Below are 19,864 nucleotides of genomic sequence, written 5' to 3'. Positions count from 1 at the left end.
TTACTAGGTTACTGTGGAATAATTTAAAGAATATTCTCTAATTTAAGGAAAGACTTATTTGCTTGTTGCAATGAGGAGGCTTATCTGATTTGTGATAAAAATGATTTCATGAATTCGAATGGAATTTTCTTAGGATTAGACCAGTGTAAAATTCTGACTGCCATAAATTTTTTTAATCATCAAAACTTATGGTAGAGACTGTTTGTTAAACGAGTATTTTAATGAAAGTATATATTTTAAATCGGCTCATATTGGTGATGTATTTAATGGTATTTTAGATTCGGGTATTTTTTCTGAGAAATGGACAGAAGGTATTATAATCCCTTTACACAAAAGGAATTGTCACAATGCCGTAAATGATTATAGAGGAAACCGAATTACTCAAAAATGTCAAAAAAGTATACTAGTGTTATCAAAAATCGAATTGAGAAAATTTGTACCGAACATAACACTATTTCGGATGCACTTCGGATTTCGTAAATGATGGTTTACTGTAGATTCTATATGTGTACGTATGCCATTGGTTGAAAAATATTTAAATGAAAATAAAATATTAATTGTTATATTTGTTGATATGATAAAGTCTTTTGATTCTATTGATAGAAATGGTTTGTGGTTAAAATTGTAGAAATTTGAAATAAAGGGTAAATTGTTGAGAATTGTTCGCGATATGTACCAGAAAATTAAGTCTCGTGTTAAAGTTTGTTCTATTTTCAATATACTGTTTGCCTTCGTCAGTGGGAGGTTATGACTTCTCTATTATTTTCATTATTTTAGAAGACATCGATTTGTACCTTCAAAACCGTCCTGACTCATGTTTAATATTAGATGATATTAATTTAATACTTTAACTTTATGCAGACGATTTGGCAATTATAGGCAAAATATTGCAAAATATTGAAGAAGTTAATGATTTTAATTATTTATTTTATCTATACCCGTAATTTATATTAAATCAGCAATATTTGAGTCGCAAAGCTATAAAGGCAATGAATATTCTCCATTGTAAATTGATATAATTTGATCTTTCTCCCAGAACATTATGTTAGGTATTTGACCCTTGTTTTCGTCCGTTCCCTAAAATAGTTTTGCAATGCAATCTAGAATAAGACTTTTACTATTAAATTTCAGAATTCAAGTTATCTTTGTCTTTTGACTGGACTTGGTTTGCTGGTTTTACATGTTTTAGCTCTGATGAAGTCAGACAAAAACATGGGATGTTGGCTAACGCCCAATGACTCATACCGGAAGTACAAATGTGTAAAAAGCAGCGTTCTGGCCATTCCGTTTATGGTCTGTTCATTGAAATGCTGTTTAGAGCACAGGTAAGAATGTCATTTAATTTTACAGTTAGACAATGTATTATTTAACCAACACATAAAAGAAAGAATGTCTTTGTTTACAATTTGTCAACGCCATATTTGACCAACTCGAGAAACGTGAGAATATTTATGTTCAAACATTATAATAAACAACATAAATATATTTAAAAGTTATAAACAAAATATCTGACCAATCAATGATAAAAAAGTTATTTATGTTTGACGTATATATACACATAAAACGGTCAGAATATTTATGTCCAAAAAGTTTTTTTTATCGTAGTTAACATGTATTTCATTAATTTAAAAGAGAATATGAAATGATATTTAGGTTCACATGTTGTCAATATAGTACTCGATCAAATAACAGAAAACAAAGACAACTATGTGCACATTCTTCAAATAGTTTCAAATGACACACGTTATACAAAGTTAAAACTAAGTATTCTATCAAACACATGAATGAATAGTAATGTTTTATATATTTGTATAAAGAAGAAGCATGTTTATATTATCAAAAAATTATCGATGCATTTGGTCAAACAGAAAACATTTTTGTATGTTCCTGGTCTACCCCATTTATGTAATATACAAATATTCCTGATCTCGACTCATTTGGATATTCTCCAGCTAGAAATGTCCTGTGAAAGATCCTGTTTAAGAGTAAAAAAAAATAGATATATCATGGAATGAAATTTGATATAATTCTGGTATCAGTGTATCTACTTTAGTTATGGTTTGGAGAAATATGATTTTAGTAATCCGGGCAAAAATCCATAGTTAGAAAACCCACATTTTTCTTTATCTAAGTCATCATCACTAATTTGTAGATTTTTTCAGTGTTTTACTCTGTGCTACTATGTAGTTTTGCTTCTTTTACTCGCTAACTGACCGACCGACCAACTAAATATATTAATGAACAAATACTTATAAATGTAAAAGCACTATTTCTATTAAGATGTATCGGATTATACTTCAAGGAAATAAGTGAGGAATGTTACCTAATCAACTCTATTGTGAAAGAGGAAAACTGTCCCGATTTGGACTGGAACAGCTGGAAAGCATACAAGAAACAAAAAGGTGAGTATATTTTAGTAAGGTAATAGTAACAGGTCTGCATTTATTACTCAATATATTCCAAATTGCCATGACAACTCGTTTGATATGATTATAGTTTGTAATTTGCTGTATTCCAGCCCTTCCTTCTTGATGTCAAAGAGAAAGGTTAACTGAAAGATACATTTGTTTTTCATGTATATCATAATATATTCACCTTTTGCATATTTTGCTTGAAATAGGTATTATACGCTTGATATTGAAAGACATACTTGATACGTGATTGCATTGGGTAAAATTAGGGGAAATAGAGAAACAAGAAGATAACAAGCAAACTAAGTTCAAAGAGAAGAACTTAATATAAGAATATTTTGAGGGAAAAAGAGTATACTTAATGAGGAGAAAAAGGGAAACATTAGGGTGGCACAAGCGGAGAATAATGTCATATACGAAAGAAATTGGCCATGGGAAGAACAATGAATAAATACATGGATAAAGAGAGTTACAAATCATATTTACAGTCGTTATATCTTTCGGACATTTGATATTCAGAAGTTTTTTTCTGTGTGGATTCCAATGTTATATCAATTTAATGTTTATGAAAATCATAATTTATACTTTAGCAGATAAGAGGTGGTTGGCCGAGTGGTGGTAAATAGTTGTGACTTACCAAATAAAAAGTAATTGGGTAAAGAAAACGAATAAAATGTTACCAAACAAACACACACCGAAACCGAACCATTTTCAAGATGTGTACTTTTATCTTTTTCTGAAAGTCCTTGGAGAGTGTGTCCAATATCTAGGCCTGGCGGTTAACCAATACACCCCAGAGCAAACTCAACTGAACTTTGTTCCGGGTGGAAACGGTGATATTGGTGGCCACATTGTAGTTGGAGTTTATACACATGTAAGTAGTCAGCATCTATTGAGATTACTGTACTTTTGTTTATCAAATATTGAGGTATCGCTCATCTAATGTATATAGCTTGCTGTAAAGTCCGGTCATTTTATATGTAAATACACATTTACTTAGTCGTTATTATTAAAGAGATATTTTGTTACAGTTGCTTTGCTCCGGTTGAGTACATGACTGTTAAATGTTTTATTAATTTGATCTGCTGGATTTCTATGATGGCCTTTTCAGGCGTTCATTTAAGGGCACAATATGCCTCAGAAATCAATATATTTTAATTTCTTTTAGAAATGTCAAATGTATGTTTAATAGTGTTGAATAATGGATTTAAATCATGTTAGATGTTAAACAATTGAAGAAAATAGTACTGAGCGTGCAGTAATGTGTCATAAAGGTAGCAAATTTTTACAAAGTAGTATTTTGACTTCAATACAAAATACTAATGCACTATAATTATACCGATTGCCAATGGAGTTTTACATGAATAATGCAAATATGTAGGTCTTTGAAACTTGTAACTAGATACCAAAAATCAAAGTGTTTTGTTGTTGTTGTTTTTTTTACTAGTATGTATGTGGCATAATGGGCCTTAAGACCTGTTTTTTTTAATCAAAGTGTGTATATCAAAATGAAAACTCTAAAAATTATGATATAACTATATAAAGCATTGTCAGACTGCAATTATGTGCATGTTGGCCCGGCTCCTTACTGGTGGCCAGGGTTCAAGTTGATTAAGGGCGGATCATAGCTTTAAATCAGTGACGAGACATAAAGTAGTTGCATTCCTTCATTGGGCCAGCTAGGAAACAAAAAAGACACTGGTGTCATCAAATAAGACTGCGGATATGACAGTTTCTCGTCCCGTTAAATTACATATGTATGTCATATTCTAGACAAATGGGTATCTGAATTAGATATATTAATATGTTTTACAAGAATAAATAACGATTTTCATCCAACTATTAAACTTCTAGAGGAAATTAGATATGCGGCAATTTATCTGGCTGTCTATGGCATGATATAAAAGTGTTATGTTACAAGATACAATTACCATTGCTAACATCTCATATGTCTATTTTATATGCCGTATTTGATACTGTGAACTGTTTTTTATTCCCCACAGATTGTGCTACGAAAGTTTTCTAGAGTTCGAGGATTTGCCATACAAGGAAGATGGCGAAATGAATCGTTAGAGTCTTGCTGTGATGACAGGGTGACGTACTATAATCTACATGCTAGTGTTGACTGTTACAACTGGATCTGGGCGGATAACAAAACCGTAGGTATCGTTTGATTTAAACAGATCAGCTGATCTTTTCCCTAATCCTAAAATAAAAAAGAAGGATTTTTCATTTTTTCCAAACCTGTTCATTTGTTATAAGATAATTCATATAAAGGTCTATATTAGAATAGAACCACTATTTCATACATTGAAAAGATAAATGAAAAAGAGAAGAAGTTGTACAACTACATGTATACGTAATTACATGACTATCATTTGAGCCGCGTCACGACAAAACCAACATAATGGGTTTGCGACCAGCATGGATGAAGATCAGCCTGCGCATCCGCGCAGTCTGATCAGGATCCAGGCTGTTCGCCATCAGTTTCTATACTTGTTATAAGCGAACAGCATGGATCCTGATTATGCGCAGGCTGGTCTGGATCCATGCTGGTCGCAAACCCATTATGTTGGTTTTGTCGTGACGCGGCTCAATTTTATGCTTGTGAAAAGTCAAACATGAAATACTTATGTGCTAAAAACTTACTGGATTCCTTTCACTACAGAATTTTGAAGCTAATGTGATTCCGGACGCCGGAAATGAAGCAGTAGTGAATTTGTTCCAGACGCCCTTTGATGTCGCCTGCTTATCTCTTTATCCCACAAGTCATCATGGTGAAAGGATAGTTCGTTTTGATATGATTGGTTGTGAACTTTGACGTCATAGTAAATTTAACTCGGATGTATACAAAATATTTTGAATCTCACATATGATAAAGAGGATGTTCAAGTTTTTTCTTTGAAATACAGGATGTATTTTCATCGAATGGTATGAAAAAAAATAGTTCCAAAGTAGCGGTAGCCCCAGATGAGATATGCTAATTTTTATGTCACAAGATGAAAACAAATTCTGTATTTTCTTGAATTTTCTGTTTATTATGTGCTTTTTCTCTTTTACCTGTTTGACATTACAACTCTTAATATTTTTAGAAATTGTGTATTGGTTGAATTTAGAAGAAAGTAGTCCGGCAAGACATCAGAATATGTTTCACTGAAGTGGGAAGAAATAAATTGAGCCGTGTCATGACAAAACCAACATAGTGGTTTTACGACCAGCATGGATCCAGACCAGCCTGCGCATCTGCGCAGTCTGATCAGGATCCATGCTGTTCGCTGTCAGTTTCTCCACTTGTAATAGAGTTGATAAGCGAACAGCATGGATCCTGATCAGACTGCGCGGATGCGCAGGCTGGTCTGGATCCATGCTGGTCGCAAACCCATTATGTTGGTTTTGTCGTGACGAGGCTCAAATTGTTTACAGTGGAATTACGGAAAATGAAAATAGGCATTGTATTGCATTATTATTTCTCAATATTTTTTTTAAAGTAGATAATTATCATTAATTAAATGTATCAAACGAGTTTTAGAAAGAGTGAAATGGCGAGCTTTACATTTCTTATTTTACACCTTATAAAACGTTACTTATGAACATACAGCTTTGACACCACATGATCGCCTATTGTTCAATACTTGAGCCATGTCACGACAAAACTAACATAGTGCGTTTGCGACAAGCATGGATCCAGACCAGCCTGTGCATCTGCGCAGTCTGATCAGGATCCATGATGTTCGCTGTCAGTACTTGCAATAGGGTTTGTAAGCGAACAGCATGGATCCTGATCATATTGCAAGGATTCGATGGCTGGTCTGTATCCATACTGGTCGCAAAGGCACTATGTTAATTTTGTCGTGACGCGGCTCATATATGTTATGTACAAGAGATTTGACATATCACACTGTGGAGATAGAAGTTCTAGAAGAAATTTGCTTGCTTGCATAGTTTTCTAATGGATAGTATCTGACTGATGTTGTTTGGATCATGCTAGTTCTGTTCAAGGTTATGATTGTTTGTATGATTTAAGAATGTTTATTTTATATTGTATGATAATGATTCATTTATATCATTTCAAATACTGTTGATATAATTGCCTACTATCTGAGAGACATTTTATATTGTCCCAAGTCTGGAGCTTACACCAGAGGAAGTAAAAAGCCTTTCCCTTACAAAAAGAAACCACCAGAAAAAAAATTTACTTAGTTTTGTTTCTTCAAAAGAAGTTTACTTAATTCGTGTACTTTATCAAATTGATGCATATCACAATAATTTGAGCCGCGGCACGACAAAACCAACATAATGGGTTTGCGACCAGCATGGATCGAGACCAGCCTGCGCATCCCCGCAGTCTGTCAATTAAAAGATCAACTTAAATATAGGTAAACTGCAAGTGATAAACCAAATACATACCATTAAAGTTATACTTTATGATTACGATGAACAATAAACGTTTTTTTAAGAATTCTGATAGCCTTTTGCCATGCAGAATGGTCCTTCCGAGCTACGTGCTCTACCGATTAAGCTATTGCTTACTCCATCCATGTGGATTATTACTATTTTTTTATAATTATCAGTCAAACGTACACTCAATAGGACGTGCAACATTTCATTTACCTACCTAAGAGAAACTTCTGTTTATAAAAACATTGTTATAGTTACTTGTTTTGCAAACTTATATAATAATAATAATAATAATAATAATCTTTATTCACAAAAGGTTACAAACCCATGAGTGTCATGGTATACAATCAATCATTTTATAATAAATATAGGTAAATGGTGACATATAACAGTCATATAATAGTCTCTAAAAGATATGTAATTACACATTTTATGTAACAATTCTTAATAGAATTAATTGTGTTGCATGCATAAAGCTTTTAAACACTAAGAAATAAAAAAAAGTAAATAAGATAAATTGCATTATGTTCTAACCGGAAGAAACTTAATAATTCACAATAGAACCTGAACTTGTGATTAAATACATTACAATCACATATAAATATGTATGTTTTACTAGAAGAAACTTAATATTGCATAATATAACATGAACTAATAATCAAATACACATGTGCATTACACTTACATATAAAATGTATGTATTATATATATGTTGAAATAAAGTCTTTAATTACTTATTGTGTTGAATTATTTACATGCTAACGAACAAAAAATGGAGAGAAAAAACAAACAACTATTCAAACATGATTCATATACATGTGCGGTTATCGTTTGGATATAGGACTGAACAGATTTATCTTCATTGCCCTTGCTTATCAGCAGAACGACACAACGATTCAACGACTCACCCCTCGAAGTAATGAAATAAAAAAAAACATTATCAAATAAATAAAACAAATGTGTAAAACGTCATTTTCATTTGAGTACGTACTTACCACTTTCTTCAACCCAATATTATATAAGGACTACAATATTAAGGGGTGACCAGTTGTCCAAAACCTGAGTGAAACATTTTCTGAACATTTTCGATCTCCTATACTTAAAAAATGGATAAGAAAATTAGGTACACCTTTTGAGAAGTTCTGTTTGGTACAGTCACTCGCAAATAGTCCGTAGTGCGCTCTTCTGTCGTTTTGTATTTGAGCCGCGCCATAACAAAACCATCATAGTGCGTTTGCGACCAGCATGGATCCAGACCAGCCTGCACATCCGCGCAGTTTGATCAGGATCCAGGCTGTTCGCAATCAGTTTCTCTACTTGTTGTAGGGTTTGTAAGCGAACAGCATGGATACTGACCAGACTGCGAGGATGCGCAGGCTGGTCTGGATCCATGCTGGTCGCAAACCCATTATGTTGGTTTTGTCATGGCGCGGCGCATTTGGTTTATACAGAACTTAATTTAGTCTGATTGTGTTGGAAGCTATAATCTTATAGACACAATTTCGAATCCGTTCCTGGAACCAACCAGTACTGAGAAATGAGCGTAGTTTCTTGTTCAAGGAAACAACGACTTTCTCTGACGGGGTTTGAACACATACAACCATGCATATCTGTGTTGTATTTATTATGTCTAGGACGACCATGCCGGAAATCGAGCCTGCGATCTTTAACATTTTAAACAGATGCTTAGGTATTCTCCTAATACACTCAGCGTTTGGCCATTTTTTAAAACAAACAAATCGTGCTTATTAAAAATTTGAAACGAATTCGTAGGGGCACTTAGCATTAACAGGATTTAAAGTTGGAAAAAATATATGTTGAAAATAATTTAAAACACAATTTATGACAATGAAATATCATCAAATGCATACACAACTACACCCCTTTTTATAACAAAACGAGTATTTTTGAGACAGATTTGAGATGTTTCGTTGAAGTGAATTATGCTTTGAATTCAATTTTACTTTGGTTTGTATTTTGGTCCTGATTACGGTTCGTGCACTTGTGCGTAGATCCTGTCCAGTATTAATTACTGCAAAAAAAGTAATTTGACTTTTGGACCAGCATAGATCTGGGATAAAAACTCTACCCTATAAGGAAAGTCAATTTTATTCCTCCGCTGTGATACGCAGGAATGTACCAGACTATTTTTGTATCGCAAAATGATCCAGCAGGGCAAGGGTAGAGGGATGTCAGAAAAGATCGTCGACGCTAAAATATTTCTGTTATCATATTATAAGTCAAACAAAAGGTTTTATCAATCTTAAGAACCAGTTTTTTCTGTCTACAAGCTATCTACAGTGAACGTTTGTTAAGGATCAGCCGATATTTTTAACTATATAATATTAAAAATTGTATTTCTTCTATATTTTATTTTGCTTATAATTTATTATTCCGGTAAATAGTAATGGTGAGAGAGAAAGATAAACCATTCAAGTATGTCTATGATATTTGTGTTTATTTTCATAAAAAAGCATGTTAGTTTTAAATTATTGATAGTGTGAAAACATATGCCTAAACATGATTACCAGTGTATTGGCAGTTAACCATATACAAAATGAATGCAAATATTCTAGTCCAGCTAATGTAAAATGTTCGAGAAAGTTTCTTTTATAATAACTTAAGCAACCCGGTAAATCTGTAGTTATTGTTTTACTTCGCTCTTTTATTGTTCCTCACAACAAAGATTCACCATTTCAACGCCTTGCCTGGATTTAGTCACTTGATTTGATTTAATGGACTGTACAACGAGTGCACATGACACGACAACGATTACCGCACGTGCCCATTTCGGCCAAACAAGGTTCCCTGTATAACATCTCCCAGTGTGCACCTGTTAGTGCATTTGCTTCTTTGAACTCTTTATCACTCGTGCTTGTGTCATCATGATTGAGCAGCCTTTTAAGAATTCTACACATGTCAGACTTGTAAGCTTGTGGATTCGCTTGGTGGGTGTGCCAAAGCAGATCTACGTCAATAGGCGGAGAGAAAAATAATGTTGGAAGCAGTTTGCATAAATAAATAAACTGCTTGTACCTGTCCAAACTGCTGGTTTGGTTCTCTCCATTTCTTTTTTCAGTTGATGATATTTTATCATAGAAAGATTCCTGTCTCAAGGCAGCAGCAACAACATCATAAGACAGTGAAGAAGTGGTATCTGCGGTATTTTCATTGCCTATGCTCTGTGGTTCCATAGTAAACGGTTCCTCATTTGGTCCATACATCTGAAGCCAGTGGTTCTCGGACACTTGGAGGAGTTGTTGTCTTTCCTGTCCACTGTAAAATGTATGATTAATGACGGTTCCAACGAGGGCAAGGCAGTCGCTCTCGTACTGCTTTGGTGAAAGCATGTGGCACAGCCAGATCCACTCAATGTCTACAGGGGCTGCAAGACATTCGTTCGGATGTTCAGCAGCAAGGGGAAGCCAATAATTCTCGTATCTGTATGCAGCATGTTTCAGGATATTTTCGTTTCTAAGGTCCTGAACTTCTGCAACATGTTCAAGAAACTCGATGTGCTTTGCTACTTGTGGCAATAGATCTAAGCTGAACGTGAGCTGAGATGCCGTCTGTTTGTTCTCCATTGTTTTTTTTTGTTGAATGCTAAATCCCTGCAACAGAAAAATCAACTTATATTCATTCATTCGTTCGTTGGTTTGTTCGTTCGTTCGTTTTATAATCATCTATCTAAAAAGTTATGTACTTACTCATTAATTTATGTATCTAAAATTATTTTGATTTTATTCCTTGTCTATTTTAAATTCGTCTTTAATTGACACAGTATAATGTCCAAGTTGCATAGGGAAAAATAAAGCCTGTTCTAAATTGAATAGGTCTATAATGGCAGATACCTTATACAATAAATAATTACGTTGAATCGTTGATAGTTTTAGTATCAAATATAACAACAAACCACGAAATAATTATGTATAGATGTTGTTGGCAAGAGTAAAATACATGATTTGATATGACATAGATTCATATAGCACTTAATGAATTGAGCTAAAACAAATTATTATTATTATTATAAATTTTCATATTTCACTAACAACTTTATCAACATATGAAATAATGTTTAATGTTTAAAAAAAAAAAATAAATATATAAAAATAAATCGAAAAATGAATAACACATTTATGTGTTTAAAGTGGTCATAAAAATAACATTTTACTCGGATCTTTGATATGAGACTGTAAAGTTTCCTATAGTAGACTGTGATGCCTTCAATTTCTATTGTTCAGTTAACATTCATTTGAGTCTCGGTAATGGATCATTAGAATACACTTAATCTAATTAGAAAATTATTTTCATATTTTATTTATTTAATTTTTTTATTATTAAATTAAGCTCCAGTTGATAATTTAATGGCGTCGTCGGATGCGTTTCTAAATGAGTGTTCAATTAAAGGTATTTAAGTGTGATATAATTTGTTCGAATAATGTTAACAAAAGTATTTATGAAATAAAGTTGAACTTTTTATTAAAAAAAGTCCTATGTAAACAGTTTAAGAAATTCTTACCTTGCAGGTTCTGTTAACTTAGGCCCGATTTAATTTTCTGCTGGTTTAGACTAGTATTTATATACTATACCCAATTGAAAAGTTTTCTAAAAATAGATTATCGGTAAGGGGAAAAACTGATGACAAAACGAAAAAAATCAGTTGGTTTTACACTTGCCAGCAAAGTAAAAAATAGAAATTCTCAAATATTTATAAAAACCCGATTCTATAAAATGTCTGCGAATTGTGTCAATGCATTATTTTCTTGTGTCAGTTTTGTTGTTGTTGTCTTTGCCTGTAGTAAACTATATAGGTCCATTTTAATTGTTAAACATTAATAAAATACCCGATTCCATCTATCCTATTATAAGTTAATGTATATTTATAATTATTGATATAGTAATGGTGATATGCTTTCAATAAGAAAAACAAGGTAAAAGAAAAAAAATATTTGAAATTTCCTGGGGCGTGGGACTGAAAATAAGTATGTCATATAGCTCTTGTGAACCGAACTGTTACGCTGTATATATATCTAAAAATAGCAATTGGATATTGTATCGACCCAGTTTTAAATTCCTCAAGATTTTTAATGTATACACGTTAATGGGCAGTTTAATATGGTTTATTGCTACATGTATGTCTGAATTTCTTTGTAAACATTAAATATGGTTTTCCGACCTGAATTTTTCCTAAAATTGATTCTGTCACAGTACGCCTAAAAAAAGAAGAAACAACGAATGTTGGTTTCACACCATGAATTATATAACACCTAAATAAAAAGGTAAAAAAGAGAAAAAAAACGAATGTGGATTTTACACCATAAATAATACTTTAGTATCCCTCCGACAAATTTGGCTGTATTGAAATAACGATTTCATAACGAAAAAAGTATAAAACAACCATGATCCAGATATAAAGTAAATATTTTATCAAGCGAAAAAAAGCTAATATAAGCTAGCACAATAAACTTGCAGCATTACGATGATATACGCAATTTAAACAAAGGGACGTATAGCTTTTTAAACAAAGCCATCATACAAAGTTGATTAGTAGCACTGAAGCGATCCAACTAAAATTTTAAGTACATTGTATTACACTTTTTTACGGCTGTGGCTGTAGAGAATTAATCAGCCGTGAAAAAATGTAAAATTTTAAAGATCCTGTAACACAATTTGTTATGGTTTTAAATCATAAATATGATGCTCAAATTAAGATGTATCAATATTGTAGGTTCCAAAAAGATATTACCGAATTTAACAGTTCATGTAAATAAAAGGGAGGTAATAAAAACTTTATTTTCTATAAAGTTTAAGTAAGAAATAAATGTATATATTTTAATGATTACAAATAATATGCACAAATATTTGCAGTACATATTTTACATATTTTTCGATGTTTGAATTTTTTTTCTTTGCATAATTATAAACATATATATAATTTTACTTAGTGTGGTTTACCACTTTGATCACAACATACAGGATCTTTAAATACCTGTCGGATCGCTTCAAAGCTACTGATCTACAATGTTTGTTGGCTTTGTTTATAAGTTAGTCCCTAGTTGCGTATATTAATGTAATACTGCCTCATAAAGAGCCTCCTTTCTGGAGAGTATTTATCTACAGTGAACAGAGTTTTAATTAGGGATGGGTTCAAGCCCCACTGTAGGCAAACTTTTTTCTTGATTTTTTTTTACTTCTTTCTTCTTTTATATTATCTTGAGAAATCATAAGTTAAGAAAGATTTGTAGTTTAATATATACCTCTGACTTAAAACAGGGTAGATTTTCAACTTAAAATGTTTGTACTATATTCGGATGGTAAACCTCCATCTTTAACAATTATGACGTTTGAAACATTGTCCGTTAATCTAAGTAATAACTTAAAGTAATTTATATGGATTGTAAGTGTCTTGTTCTAGCTTATATTACTTAATTTGTTCATTTGACAATTATATGAAACAAACAATTGTTTGAAGTCTGAATGGCTGCTTGACACTATCAAAGTACGTAAATCGATATTTCAAAATAGCAAAATTTGTCGGAGGGATTCCGATGTTATATTCCTACGGTAAAATCTACATTCGTTTGAAATATTGCTTAGGTATTTTTGAAAATTATAAAAGTTTACTGTGCCTGAACCAATTTTAGGACAAAATGTGATCTGAAAACCATAAACGTAAATCGAATAAGTCATTCAGACACATAGTAACAAATTACCCTGAATCTATCATTAATATTGTTAATTGAAACATATACTTATATGTCCATGCTGAAAGAATCTTGTGAAACAACAATAACAAAAAACAACAACAAAAATAACTAAATATATGAATAAATAAAACACAAAAAATGAATATAAAGTAAAATAAATATGAGCCTTAATTAATGAAAAGTCATTGATCACAAGTTAAACTACCCCTTGGGTTCTTCCATATATCTATGAATATATATATTTTTAATGGGTCGATAAAGTCTATGTATGTTTAGGCTTTTAAATCGTTTCAGTTCAATTCACATACATCTATAAGTTAAACGAGTAAAATAATTTTATAAACATGAAACACCGCAATTTGTTAATTGCCTGTAAATTTAAAAGTCCTAGCATCGCGCGAAAAAAATAGGTTAGATCTTTTTGCGATTTTGTGAAATATTGGTCGGGTGACTGTAGACATTTAATCCAATGTAACTTAAGCGGTTAAATTGAGTAAGTTGGCTACAGAAAATGCCCCGACTTTTTACAAGTATAAAACACTGACACAATTCGTGGGCATGTTACAGAGTCGAATTATTTTTGTTAATAATTTAAGGTTTTCTACTTTTCTACTTTTCTTTCTGTTTTGCTGACTTTTCGTAACATTTCTGATTTTCATTTCAATTATGGTGATACATTTTTCCAATTACAAATAATCTATATTTAGAAAATTGTTAAACGGGTACATACAGTATAAATTGTTCAAACTGACAAAATAATAAATATCCGTCTGGGTTAACAAGATCTGCAAGGTAGACACAGCAACAAAAAAAATAAAAAAGAAATAATAAAAAAATTACATGTAGTTTGAAACTTTTGTAACCAATTAAAAAAGCAATGGTTAAAAACTCTCAGTTCAATAAACAAGTGTTATAGCATGTAATTAATACTGCATGGACATTTTTTATTGAAAAGCATCTAATTACTCCATTAAGCAAAAAAAATCAAATAAATAAAATATTTGAACCAAATGAACTTTTTTCTATTTTGGTATTAATAAGAGCAATTTTATGATCCATTACTTAAATTAATGTTAACAATGAATTATATAGCAGTTGTTAGGCGGACTGAAAAAAAATAAACCATTTTAAACCTTTGATAAGTAGATTTAAAGTTACTTTAACACACTGTCGATTACACCAGACAAATAGAAACAGAAAACAAAGCAACATGTATGTCACAAAGTCTTCTTTAAAAAAAGTTAATAAATAAATTTATTGTCATGAACGCCTATCATGCAATACTTGGCCCATTCTTATCAGTTTAGCCTTGGTTTTTCTCTCCGAATTATATAATTCCGAGTCAACATAATCTATATTATATCCATATTGTACTCAAATAAGCCCCATTTCGATCTCCTATACTTAAAAAAGGGATAAGAATTAGGTAGTTAAGTTTGATAGAGTCATTAGGAAATAGTCAGAAGTGCGCTCTTCTGTTGTGTTGTATCTTGTATATACAGAACTTAATTTAGTTTCATTGTGTAGGAAGCTATAAGCTTCTAGGCACACTTTCGAATCCGTTCATGGAACTAACAAGTACTGAGCAATGAGTGTAAAATTTCTTGTGTTTGTTCAAGGAAACAACGACTTTCCCTTCTCTCGAGTTAGAACATAAGCGACCATGCATAATTGTGTAGTATTTATGATGTCTAGGACGACCATACCGGAAATCGAGCCTGCGACCTATAACCTTTTTGGCAGATGCTTAAGTGTAGTCCTAATAAAGTCAAATTTTGGCCATTTTTTAACGCACAAATTGTGCTAATTAAAAATTTGAAAGTTTTTATGATATTTTTTCAAAAAGAAAAACAAAGTAAAAGAAAAAAAACCCTTAAAATCCCTGAAGTGGGGGACTAAAAAAAAGAAACAAACAAAGAAAACTTGCGTGCAATTAGGTGATATTGCAATGTTATTTAGCTCTTGTGGACCGAACTGTAACGCTTTATAAATATCTAAAAATAGCAATTGGATATACAAAATGTATTGTAAATATCGACCGAGTTTTAAACGAAACTTTATGAGCAATATATATTGGTCATTTTGACTTACGAGTGGTGATTTGTTTATTTTCTCAAGATTTTTTAATGCATAGATGTTAATGAAAAGTTTAATATGATTTATTGCTACATGTATGTCTGAATGTCTTTGTAAACATTAAATATGGTTTTCCGACCTGAATTTTTCCTAAAACTGATTCTGTCAGAGTAACAATTAAAAAAAACGAATGTGGATTTCACACCGTGAATAATACATCAGAATCCCTCCGATAAATTTCTCCGATATTGAAATAACGATTTCATTACGAAAAAGTCTTCCAGATATATAGTTAATATTTTATCAAGTGGACAAAGAGATAATACATGTAGAAGCTAGCGCAATAAAACTTGCAGCATTACGATGATATACGCAATTTAAACAAAGGGACTTATAGCTCTTTAATCAAAGCCATCATACACAGTTGATTAGTAGCACTGAAGCGATCCAAGCTGAACTAGAATTTTAAATGCATTCCCGTGTTTGTGACCAAAGTGTAGAGATTTAATCAGCCGTGATAAAATGTAATATTTTAAATACCTGTCGGATCGCTTCAGTGCTACTGATCTTCAATGCTTGTTGGCTTTGTTTATAAGTTAGTCCCTAGTTGCGTATATTATTGTGATACTGCCTCATAAAGAACCTCCTTTCTGAAGAGTATTTATCTACAGTGAGCAAACCGACATTTTAGTGGAGATGGGTCCAATGTAGGCCAACTTTTTTTCTCGATTTTTTTACGTCTTTATTCTTTTATATTATCTTGAGAAATCATAAGTTATGAAATATTTGTACTTTAATATATACCTCTGAGTTGAAACAGGGTAGATTGTCAACTTAAAGTGTTTGTACTAAATTCGGATGGTAAACCTCCCTTTACTTTTTGCACACATTTTCAGAAATGAGCCGCGTCACGACAAAATCAACATAATGGGTTTGCGACCAGCATGGATCCACACCAGCCTGCGCATCTAATCAATAACTTAAAGTAATTTATAAGGATTGTAAGTGTGTCTTGTGCTAGCTCATATTTCTTTATTTATTCATTTGACAATTATATGAAACAAACAATTGTTTGATTATATTAGTTATAGTCTGAATAACACTATCAAGGTAATCTTTGTAAATCGGTATTTCAAAATAGCAAAATTTGTCGGAGGGATTCCGATGTAATATTCCTACGGTAAAATCTACATTCGTTTGAAATATTGTTTAGGTATTTTTGACAATTATAAAATTTTACTGTGCCAGAACCAATTTTAGGACAAAATGTGGTCGGAAAACCATAAACGTAAATCAAATAAGTCATTCAGACATAGTAATAAATAACTCCCAATTTATCATTTATATTGTTAACTGAAACATATACTTACATGTTCATGCTTAAAGAATCTTGTGAAACAACAACAAGAACAAAGAACAAACAGAAAAAATAAATATCTTTAAATAGATAAAATAAGAAATAAATAAAAAGTAGAATAAAGAATAGACTTAATTACTGAAAAGTTATTGGTCACAAGTTAAAATGGCCCTCGGGGTCTTCCATATATCTATAAATAATATATATTTTAAATGGGTCGATAAAGTCTATGTATAGACATTTAAATCATTTCAGTTCAGTTCACATACAGCTATAAGTTAAACGAGTAAAATAATTTTATTAACACCAACATTGACTGTGAATTTGAAAGGCCTAGCATTGCACAAAAAAAAGTTTGATCTTTTTGCGATTTTGTGAAAAATTGGTCGGTGATTATAAATAATTAATTCAATATAACTTAAACTGTTAGAATAGAGTTAGTTGGCTACAGAAAATGTCCCGATTTTTTACAAGTGTAAAACACTGACACAATTCGTGGACATATTACAGAGTCGAATTATTTTTGTTAATAATTTAAGAATTTCTACTTTTCTTTCTGTTTTGCTGACTTTTCGTAACAAATTTCTGGTTTTCGTTTCAATTATGGTGATACATTTTTCCAGTTACAAATAATCTATATATAGAAAATTGTTAATCGGGTACATGCTGTACAGGGGTACAGTATAAATTGTTCAAACTGACAAAGTAATAAATACCTGTCTGGGTTAACAGAATCTGCAGGGTAGATAACAGTACAATAACAGTAACAATATATATATATAAAAAATAAAAAAAAATAAAAATAAAAAAAATACATGTAGTTTGTAACTTTTGTAACCAATTGAAAATGCAATAGTTAAAAAATTCTCAGTTCAGTAAACAAGTGATATACAATGTAATTAACACAGCAGAAACATTTTTATTGAAAAGTATCAGACAACACCATCTAATTACTCCACTGAGCTTAAAAAATCTAATAAATAAAATATATGAACTAAATGAACTTAGGCTTTTTCTAATTTTGTATTAATAAGTGCATTTTTATGATCCATTACTTCGACACAAATGAATGTTTTACTATGTATTATGAAGCAGTTTTTAGACGGACTGAAAAAATAAATCTTTTTAAACCTTTGATAAATAGATTTAGAGTTACTGAAATGCAAAATTGTTGATCCGACCACCAGGCAAATATAAATAGAAAACAAAGCAATATGAACGTCACAAAACTAAACTATTTCTTGCAAAAAATAAAATAAAATAAAAAAGACAAAGAAAAACAAAACAATTGGAATGGAATAACTTTAAAACAATAACGATAGTTGAAGCTTCAAAATAGAAATAAATGCGATAATCAAGTTTGATCCTGTATGATTTTTCGGGTATTATTCTTAACATTTTATTATCAATATCTGCATTGAAATGTTAATATGATTTAAATGCAGTTTGTTCCTGCTTATTTCGACATTGGGGTAATTTTCAATCTGTAATTCTACCGTAGTTACACAATACTTGTATAGGCACTTCTGTAAACCGGCGTATAATAAGGACATAATTCTGTATCAATATAACCCCGAAAAATAATTTAATGATATATAACGACTTGTTAAATATTTGTAAACAAATACACGAATTCAATTAAATCCTGAATTTGTTTAGGTAGATAGATAGGTATGATTGACATACGCTACATAAACTATATGCCTTCTCATTTTTGATGGGGAAATGCCTGATAAAAATGGCCAAATCTTATACACAAGTATGCCTATGTATCTGTGTAAAGGGAAAATAGTTGCAGGCTCGATTTCCACTTCCCATGCACTATTAGTATAACCCTTAAATGATACATAAAAGTACATGTTAACCCAATACTTCATGAGCATTTTCATGGCACAAATGTTGACTGGACCATTGCCTTTGTACCAACATGCCCAGGCTTAAATTTCCTGTTACTATGGCAACTAGGGGACATCTCAAAATTGCCAAAAATCACTATTTTGCGTTGATTGTTTTGCATCAACATTGATTTCAAAGTGAAGCAACTTCTCAATGGATTGAGATAGAGTCAAATGCTTATCAGCTACATGTTACCTTATGATCGATCTGTTACATGTTCCCTTATGATCGATCTGGGGTCATTTTTAGCCTCTAATATGTCAAAATTTTCTTGGCGATGAGGGGGACTGCCGCCCCCTTCAAACCCCCAAACAGAAGGGGGCACATCCCCCTTCTGGAATCCCCCTGATGTATCTTTTGGTTGGGGGCCGCGCCGAAAAAGTGGTCACTTTTTTAAACAACATTTCTCAAACAAAAACAAGTATTGGGGCCTAAATAAGGCATTTTTTTCACCATTTGAGATAACAATAAAGGGGGTGAAAAAGGCGTTAAAATGCGTGTATATCGGGTAATGGATTAAGGGAGATAATTCATATTGCTGCTAGGCTATCACTCATTATAAGTTATTTCTCTTCATCTATGTCCCTGATGTCTTTTTAAAATGTTTCTACTCAGAATCACATAAAGATTCGTTTCAATTCCATTGCCTTAAAAGTTTCGGCACCTTCTCGGAAATTAATAAAAAAAAAGAAATATTTGTGACATATGTTGCACATAGTCCAATAATTGATTTCATTCATATTTCATTGATCTTGGAACTGAAATATAATTGTAACTAGAAAAAAAAAACTAGAAATTGTTATTGATATACATTGCACGTTTTGCATCTGATCTGGGAACTTGGGAAGACCGATATTTGAACGACTGATTCAGAGTAAGCAATCACTTGGCTATGCCAGGCTAATCATAGTGTAGGTGAATCTGTCGAAAATGAATTTTGTCATTTCAGATCATTATAAATTATGCAACAACCTATGCAATAATTAATTCCCTTTAGAAATTAGGACAAAGAATAAACT

The 19,864-nt window shown here is 31.8% G+C and overlaps 2 protein-coding genes across 2 annotated transcripts; one reads left to right on the top strand and one right to left on the bottom strand.

Annotated features, from left to right (window-relative positions):
• Nucleotides 1–1,135: 1,135 nt before the first annotated feature.
• Nucleotides 1,136–5,280, top strand: LOC132732543 (lactadherin-like). Its single transcript, XM_060719018.1, has 5 exons — nucleotides 1,136–1,325; nucleotides 2,281–2,402; nucleotides 3,155–3,285; nucleotides 4,415–4,570; nucleotides 5,080–5,280. Exons 1-5 carry the CDS (start codon nucleotides 1,195–1,197, stop codon nucleotides 5,230–5,232), a joined length of 693 nt encoding a protein of 230 aa, XP_060575001.1. The 5' UTR covers nucleotides 1,136–1,194; the 3' UTR covers nucleotides 5,233–5,280.
• A 3,966-nt stretch (nucleotides 5,281–9,246) lies between these two features.
• LOC132732545 (uncharacterized) lies at nucleotides 9,247–11,435 on the bottom strand. The gene is made up of 2 exons (XM_060719019.1): nucleotides 11,329–11,435; nucleotides 9,247–10,420 (listed from the first exon to the last, which is right to left on the bottom strand). Exon 2 carries the CDS (start codon nucleotides 10,391–10,393, stop codon nucleotides 9,542–9,544), a length of 852 nt encoding a protein of 283 aa, XP_060575002.1. The 5' UTR covers nucleotides 10,394–10,420; nucleotides 11,329–11,435; the 3' UTR covers nucleotides 9,247–9,541.
• Between the last annotated feature and the right edge of the window lie 8,429 nt (nucleotides 11,436–19,864).

Source organism: Ruditapes philippinarum, unplaced genomic scaffold (assembly GCF_026571515.1).
Source record: "Ruditapes philippinarum isolate M1 unplaced genomic scaffold, ASM2657151v2 ctg1211_1_1_1_1, whole genome shotgun sequence".
Lineage (NCBI taxonomy): Eukaryota > Metazoa > Mollusca > Bivalvia > Venerida > Veneridae > Ruditapes > Ruditapes philippinarum.
This window is presented reverse-complemented; position numbering and strand designations above follow the sequence as displayed.

Bases quoted from the DNA above. Each gene is read 5' to 3' on its own strand.
- LOC132732543 (XM_060719018.1), top strand. From the start codon at position 1,195: ATGAAGTCAGACAAAAACATGGGATGTTGGCTAACGCCCAATGACTCA. The intron at 1,326-2,280 runs GTAAGAATGTCA...ATTTCTATTAAG, and splicing joins AAATGCTGTTTAGAGCACAG to ATGTATCGGATTATACTTCA. The intron at 4,571-5,079 runs GTAGGTATCGTT...CTTTCACTACAG, and splicing joins TCTGGGCGGATAACAAAACC to AATTTTGAAGCTAATGTGAT.
- LOC132732545 (XM_060719019.1), bottom strand. From the start codon at position 10,393: ATGGAGAACAAACAGACGGCATCTCAGCTCACGTTCAGCTTAGATCTA.